The sequence below is a fragment of the Ursus maritimus genome, unplaced genomic scaffold (genome assembly GCF_017311325.1).
Source record: "Ursus maritimus isolate PB19 unplaced genomic scaffold, ASM1731132v1 scaffold_2, whole genome shotgun sequence".
Lineage (NCBI taxonomy): Eukaryota > Metazoa > Chordata > Mammalia > Carnivora > Ursidae > Ursus > Ursus maritimus.
The window spans coordinates 7,613,212-7,620,710 of NW_024424452.1; the positions used below are offsets into that span (position 1 = coordinate 7,613,212).

The following is a 7,499-nucleotide window of genomic DNA, read 5'->3' on the forward strand; positions in this document are numbered from 1 at the left end:
ATATATGTGGGATAGCATATATCAGTCTTTGTTCTGTGGCTTTTGCGTTTTGAGTCGTAGTGACAAATACTTTACACACTCCAAACTTAAAAAAGAATTTGCTCATGTTTTGTTCCAGCATTTTTATGGCTTCTTTCTTTCTTTCTTTCTTTCTTTCTTTCTTTCTTTCTTTTAAGCTCTACACCCAGTGTGGGGTTACTGACGGAGCCAGCCAGGCACCCTTACCCCTATGGTTTCTTTTTTTTAATATTTAAATGTTTTATCCACAGAGATTTTTATCCTGGTGCACGATATAAGATATGAATTACATTTGGTTTTTGTTTGTTTTGTTTTAAAGATTTTATTTATTTATTTTAGAAATGGGGCAGGAGCAGAGGAAGAGGGAGAAGCTGACCTCCCCCCCCTGCTGAGCACAGAGCGCACACACACATACACACACATACACACACACACACATACACCCGGGGCCCACGACCTTCAGATCACGACCTGAGTTGAAATCAAGAGTCAGAGGCTTAACCGACTGAGCCACCCGCCCCCGCCAGCATTCTTAAATGACCAGTCTCTTCTCCCGCTGACCGAGATGCCATGATTTATCGTATCCTAAGTTCCCATCCCCATTTGGGTCCCTGTCTGGGCTTCCTCTCCCTTCCGTTTCTCCATCTGTCTTCACTTACCGGTAACCCAGTGTTGTGATTGTTCAGAATTTTCAACTGTGTGTTCATTTCTGGCAGGGACATTCACTACTCACTGCTCTTTTCTTTTCTTTCTGTCTTTTTTTTTTTTTTTTTTTTTTTTTAGCGTTCTCCTGGCTTTTCTGGTTTGTTCATATCTTCCTCTCCACTTTAATATCTTCTCACCCTACCAAAAACAAAAACAGAATCGTGCTGGTGTATTTTATTGGGATCATCTGAGACGTGTACGTTAACTTAGGGACCCCAACTTCTTTATGTTGCAGACTCTTGCTATCCATGAACGTTCGCATGTGATCACGGGTACTTCTCTTAAAGGGTTTTATTTAACTCCTCCAACAGAGTGTCACACACGCACGCTCGCTGACCATACACATCAAGGTCGCTGTGGCTGCTGGCTGACCTCTGTCTCCCGCACTGGACGGGGAGGGCTGTTCTTGCTCCTTTCTTTCCTTGGGGCCCGGCACGGAGCGCACACTCAGGAAGCGTTTACCCCCCTCTCCCCCAGCTCTGAAATGTCCTGCCCACAGCAGCTACTCCGCCTGCCTTCCCTCCTGTTCACCTTCCTGCTTGCACCTGACCGGCCAGTGCAGTGGCCCCAAAGTCCCCTCCACCTGCAAGGAGGGCTGCCTCTGTGGGCCCGGCTACTTTCTCAGTGGGCAGCGGTGTGTGCCCAGGAGCCAGTGTGGCTGCACGGACGACTACGGCAGCTCCTTCCCCGTGAGTGGGGACAGGGAGTAGGAGTGGGGACACCTCAAGGTTGACATCTTCTCCTTTCCTGTATCTCTGTCAGCCTGGGGCACCCGTGTCTCTATGGCTGGCCGCGGGGGGATGCAGACTGGTGACAGGGCAGGGTGCTGTCCGGCCAGGCCTGGGTTGGGGGTGCGTGGTTGGGGTGTGGGATCTGAGGCATCCAAATAACTGGAATGGGGCATGGGATAGCGGAAGGAGTGTGGCCTCGGCTTGAATCCTGTGGGTACCACTCCCGAGTGTGTTACCTCGGTTTTGTCATCTGTAAGATGGGTACGTCCTGAACAACGTATGTAAGACACCGAACGTGATACCTCTAGGAGGTGGTACAGAGACATCAGGGTGTGAGCGGCCTGTAACTGCCTCCAGCCTGGGCCAACAAAGGCATTCAGACCACGGGCCCAGGCTGACCGGGCGAGAGGAAGGGGAACTGGCCCTTCCCCCCTCACTCCCTGGTTCTCCCCGTGGCTTCTCTAGGAGGGTAAGACCTGGATCGCCATTCGCTGCACGAGAAGCTGTGCCTGCACCGCAGGAACCGTTCACTGCCAGCCCTTCAGGTGCCCCCCTGGCTCCCACTGCGAGCCCAAGCCCGGTGGCACTGGCGGCTGTGAAATTAACAGTAAGAGGGCCCGTCAGGGGGGCGGAGCAAGAGGCAGGACCAGAGGGGCTCAGCCTGGGTAGGTCTGGAGACAGAAGGGGCCCCAGCACGGGCACGGGGTGGGCCTGGGGCCTCATTTGGGCTCTGCCCAGCTCTGCGGCCGACTCTGGATCTCACTCTCTAAAGTGCAGAATGAGGGGATGGGACCCGCTTTGCGATTAGGGCTGGGAAAGAGAGAAGGTTGAAGATCGAGTAGCCAGGGAGCCCAGAGCTAAGAGAGAGGGTGACCAGAGACATCAGGGCTGTAGAGGGATTCAGGGGTGCAGGGGGAGTTGTTATATCTGGGCAGGGTCCCTTCTCAGGGTTGGCCCTTCTTGGCAGAGTCGGAACAGTGCTCCATTTACGGGGACCCCCATTACCGTACATTTGATGGCTACAGCTACCTCTTCCGGGGCCGCATGACCTACACTCTGATAAAGACCATAGGTGTGCTCCCCGCTGGGGTGGTGCCTGTGGTCGTGGAGGGGCGCAACAAGGTGTATTCGTCCTGGAGCCCCATCTACCTGCACGAAATCATTGTGATCATTTATGGCTACACCGTCCAGCTCAAGGCCCATCTGGAGCTGGTGGTAAGAGCCAGGCCAGGCCAGGAGGGGCCAGGGAGGCAGGCCGGGCTGGGGGAGGCCACGGAACACAGGTGAAGCCAGGCCCCCGCTCTTCCCGGGAAGTTCCTGGCCCAGACTGCCTTGTCATCGAGGTCAGAATCGGTGCCACACTCGCCTCATGGGGAGAAGCAGAGGAGGGCAGTGGGATGGAGCAAGAGGTTGGAGAGAGACAGGAAGAGAGAGGGGAGGAGAGAACATGGGAGGCAAAGGGGGAGCCGGGCTGAGTGGTACCGGGGGCGAACACTCTGTGAAGTGTTTTGCAAGGAAGAGGCTATGTATGCAAAGGGGGCCGACCTTGGGGAGGCCTTTGCCACACGGGGTAGCAAAGCCTACTGGGGTACCTCGTTCCGTGGAATGACGGCCCCCAGATACGAAGCCGTGCGGAGAGGCAGCGGAGGGCCAGGCTGACTCCGGGCTCTCTGTGGCTCCCGCCTGCCTTCTCCAGGTCAACAACCAGAAGATGGCCATCCCCTACAAGCCCAGCGACCGTCTGCAGGTGGCCCTGCGGGGCCATCGCCTGTATCTGATCACCGACTTCGAGATGGTTGTCACCTTTGATGGAGGCAAAAACGCAGGTAGCTGAGAGTGGGGAGGGGAGAGCAGAGGGGGCGTTTCTGGGCCGGGGCCGGGAACGGTGAGGAGGTCCCTGCGTGGGACCGGCCCAAGCGCCAGGGGAGTAGCCAGGAGGGGTGGAGAGGAGGGGAGCCTCACTTCTGGACACCCCTTCCTCCTGCAGTGATCACGCTGCCCAATAAGTATAAGGGGCTGGTACGGGGCCTGTGCGGGAACTTCGATGGGAACAAGAGGAATGACTATATGCTGCCCAATGGCACCGTCACCCAGAACCTCCTTGCCTTCGGCAATAGCTGGGAGGTACAGAGGATCGAGGGAGGCGACCTCGTCCGCTTCTCAAGGTGAGAGGGCTGGGGCTCTGAGCAGGGAGGCCTGGCCCTGGGGGAGGTAAACAGCAGCCCCGTCTCTGTCCATGCCCGCTCACCCCGTATCCTCAGTAGAGAAGCACAGCCGAGGGCGAGAGCCCAGACAGACTTGCCTGATCTCATCCTGCCATTGCCCCTCAGTCCGACTGCGGGGTGGGGGGGAGGGGGCACTAGGGATCCCAGGCTGTGCCCCGTGCGTCTCCACCCTGCCTCCCTTGTTCTTCCCGAGGTCACGGTCCTCAGGGGCCTCACCTGGCCCCCTCTTGGTCTCTGCCCCAGGGCCATACAAGAGGAAGAAGAGGAGGAGGAGTCAGGCTTCCACGAGTCGGGATGCAGCCCGGAGCAGCTGGAGCTCATCAACAGCACCCAGGCGTGTAGGGTGCTGGTGGACCCCCAGGGCCCCTTTGCTGCCTGTCACCAGACTGTGGCCCCAGAACCCTTCCAGGAGTGAGTCAAGGGCCCAGGCTACACGGGAGTGGCCTTTCTCCGGGGCCTGCTACCAGTTCTGCAATCCGAGCTCTGTCTGGCTCACTTCTGTCTCTCTGTGGCTTCAGTTCCTTGTGATACCCGCTCCCCACATGCTCACACTCATACATGCGCACACGCGCGCACACACGCTGACACACGCACACCCTGCCTGATGTCTTTCTGCTGGGGCTTCCAGGTCCTCTTCTGCAGGGCTGGGTCTCCCCATGTCGCCACCTCTGACAGCCCCCTAACCGCCCCGCTGCCCCCAGGCACTGTGTGTTTGATCTGTGTGCCGCCGGGAGCCCCAAAGAGCAGGAGGAACTGCGCTGCCAGGTCCTCAGCGGGTACGCCATCATCTGCCAGGAGGCAGGCGCCACCCCGGCCAGCTGGCGGGACCACACCCGCTGCGGTGAGGCGCTGACCTTCCCCAGCAGCCGCTCCCCGACCCTCTCGGCCATCTCTGCCCTCGCTCAGCTCCGACCCCCCCAGGCCTGCCCACCTTGGGCTTCCCGCCTTGCCCTCGGCTCCCCGACTGTGCAACTGCCCGTGTCAGAATCCTCCCCAGCCAGCCTCCCTCTGCCCCCCCAGGAAGCCGCACCCCACCCCTGTGAGCCCTTCTCCTCCTTGCCGGTGCCCAGCTCTCTCCTCCACTTTCTTAGCACCCTTTAATGTCAGACCCAAAGACACCCGAAGCCGGCCCACTCCTCTGGCCTCCAGGCCCCTGCCAAGCTCTGTGTTCTGGTGGGTGACCTTGTTCCCCCTCCAGCTGCCCCCGCGCGGTCCCCCACACCTGTTGGCTCCACCCGCGCCCGGCCCCCTGCTCACTCCGACTTTCCCGTCAGCCTTGGCGTGTCCGGCCAACACCGTCTATCAGAGCTGCATGACACCCTGCCCGGCCTCCTGTGCCCACCTGGGGGCCCCCAGGGACTGCGAGGGCCCCTGTGTGGAGGGCTGTGCCAGCCTCCCGGGCTACGTCTACAGTGGTGCCCGGAGCCTCCCCCTGGCCCACTGCGGCTGTACCAGCAACGGCGTCTACTACCAGGTCCGCGCTGGGAGGGGGAGGCCCTGTGGGGGCAGGAGAGCCAGATGAGGGAGCAAAGCCAGACCACCACCTCCCGGCCCTTCTCCCTCTCCAGCGGGGCGACAGCTTTGTGACCGAGGATTGCTCTCAGCGCTGCACCTGTGCCCGCTCGGGGGTGCTGCTGTGTGAGCCCCTCAGCTGCCATGCTGGGGAGATCTGCACCCTGGGGAACCTCACTCGTGGCTGCTTCCGAGGTGAACCTAGACGGCCCCGTGGCTTCAAGCTGTCCCCTTATGTGGGGGGTGGGTGTTGGACGGAGGGTCATCCCTCCCAGTCCTGTGTCCTGTGCCTGAGACCCTCCCCCTCGATGTCAGGAAGTTGGGCCTTAACCCCGGCTCTCTCCTTCTTTCTTGGGAGGGGCCAAGGGAGTGAGCAGCTGCTCTCTTTCAGGCGCGGTGCTGGGGCCTTTTCCTGGCATTAGCTCTCTGTGACCTCTCCCTGGCTGCGGGTATCCTCCTAGAACCTTCCATAACCCCGTTTATCCTCACAGAAACCCCGTGTCTACGGAACCCCTGTCAGAATGACGGGCGGTGCCAGGAGCAGGGAACCCACTTCACCTGTGAGTGCGAACTTGGTTATGGGGGACACCTCTGCACGGAGCCTCGGGACGTGCCACCCCCTGGAAAGCCAGGTGAGAACTTCATCCCAGGCCCTGTATCCTCGCAGCCCCTTCCCTACCACCAGCTGCTCTGGCATGATTCCATACATGTAACATTAACCTATAATAGGCATCTGTTACAGGGCTCTAACAGATAGAGAGCATATTGTTAATATAATGTGTGTTATATAAAACATAATAATCTAATCTCTGAGCCCCGGAGATCAGCAGAACGAGTCCCTGTGCCCATCCCCTACCGACATGCAGTAGCCCCTCTAATCTGTGCGGAGTCCTTTCCGAGACCCCCGTCCAAGCGGATGCCTGGGACCACCGACGGTACCAAACCCCATATTTCCTCCTACATGTGCATACTAATGATGAAGTTTTATTCATAAATTAGGCACAATAGGAGATTGACAACAACAAAATAGAAAAATTATGACAATATACTGTATTCAAAGTTATGTGACCACGGTCTCTCTCTCAGACTATCGGTTGTACTGTCCTCACCCTTCTTCTTGGGATGATGGGAAAGGGTAAGATGCCTAAGTGAGAGGAATGACGTGGGCCGTGTGAGGTAGCGTTAGGCTGCTATTGACCTTCCGATGCTTCATCAGAGGGAGGACCATCTGCTTCTGGACCGCGGGTGACTGTGGGTGGCTGAAACTGTGGAAAGCCCGCCATGCGGCGGAACTGACATGCTCTGGGATCCTCTCTCTGGAGCCTAGCTCCTTTCTCTGGTCTTGCCTCACCCCGCTCTTACTTCCCCATCTTGTGTCCCTCCTAAGCCTCTCCAGTACCTCCCCCCATCCCAGACTAGACTTCCCTTGAGCCTCTGGGCCAGTGGTTCTCACCAACTTTATCTCCCCTCAGATCGGGCCAGGGTGGGGTGGGGGTGGTTTTTTCCACGTGTTCGTTTCACGAGTTCCCCCCAGAGATTTGGATTCAGTAGGTCTGGAGTGGGCCCGGACATCTGCATTTTTACCAAGCTCCCAGGTGACTGAGGGATGTGATTCCAGGCTGTTCTTCGAGAAGCACTGGCCAAGATGGTACCCGGACTCTAAGGGACCAGCTGGATGAACATCTCCCTTAACAAGGCTGATGGGAGTTGTGTGTCCAGAAACTCAAAGGAGTCCTAGGGGTCTGGTGCCAAGGTCGTGGAGCAACAGCCTTCTGGAGGGAGACCTAGCCACACCCAGCGAGTTAGGGGCTGCCGTCCTTTCTGGGTGCCAACTTAGGATCCAAAGGGAGTGTCTTCTCCCTCATGCCTTCCTGACCCATGTCCCTACATCCTGTCCCCTGCTCCCCAGAAGCATCCAACTTTGTGGCCGTCCTGTTGGGGATGCTTGTGCCTGTGGTGGTTCTAGTGCCCGCAGTGACCAGAGAATGTGTTTCCAGGAAGAGGAGGAGGAGGTGAGTTCTGGGAAAGGGGATGAGCAGGGGTGGGCGGCGATGAGTCAGCGGGGGAGCGGGCACCTACCCTCCTCTGTTCCCCACAACCCCCAGGGAGAAAACGCAGAGCCAGAGTAGAGACAGGCTGGCAGACGCTGGTGAGAACCATTCCCACCCCAGAACCTTGGCGACCGGGAGCTGAGTCTGCCTCTGATACAGGTTTTCTCGGATTTTGTTCCAGAGCGTGCCCTTCAAGTCAGTTTTGAGTTGTCCTCAAAAAAGGAGAGAGGAAATAAAATTTATTTTTGAAATGTGAA

General features: G+C 57.9%; 1 protein-coding gene across 1 annotated transcript in view; it reads left to right on the top strand.

Moving 5' to 3' along the window:
* The window catches only part of ZAN (zonadhesin), a 28,255-nt gene extending 20,756 nt beyond the window's left edge, over positions 1-7,499 (top strand). The window contains exons 32-43 of the mRNA XM_040636549.1: positions 1,201-1,412; positions 1,920-2,061; positions 2,422-2,669; positions 3,151-3,280; positions 3,442-3,619; positions 3,923-4,090; positions 4,381-4,520; positions 4,954-5,153; positions 5,248-5,386; positions 5,683-5,823; positions 7,101-7,203; positions 7,297-7,499. Coding sequence (XP_040492483.1) covers positions 1,201-1,412; positions 1,920-2,061; positions 2,422-2,669; positions 3,151-3,280; positions 3,442-3,619; positions 3,923-4,090; positions 4,381-4,520; positions 4,954-5,153; positions 5,248-5,386; positions 5,683-5,823; positions 7,101-7,203; positions 7,297-7,384 — 1,889 coding nt within the window. The 3' untranslated portion in view covers positions 7,385-7,499. The remainder of the gene's footprint in view (positions 1-1,200; positions 1,413-1,919; positions 2,062-2,421; positions 2,670-3,150; positions 3,281-3,441; positions 3,620-3,922; positions 4,091-4,380; positions 4,521-4,953; positions 5,154-5,247; positions 5,387-5,682; positions 5,824-7,100; positions 7,204-7,296) is intronic.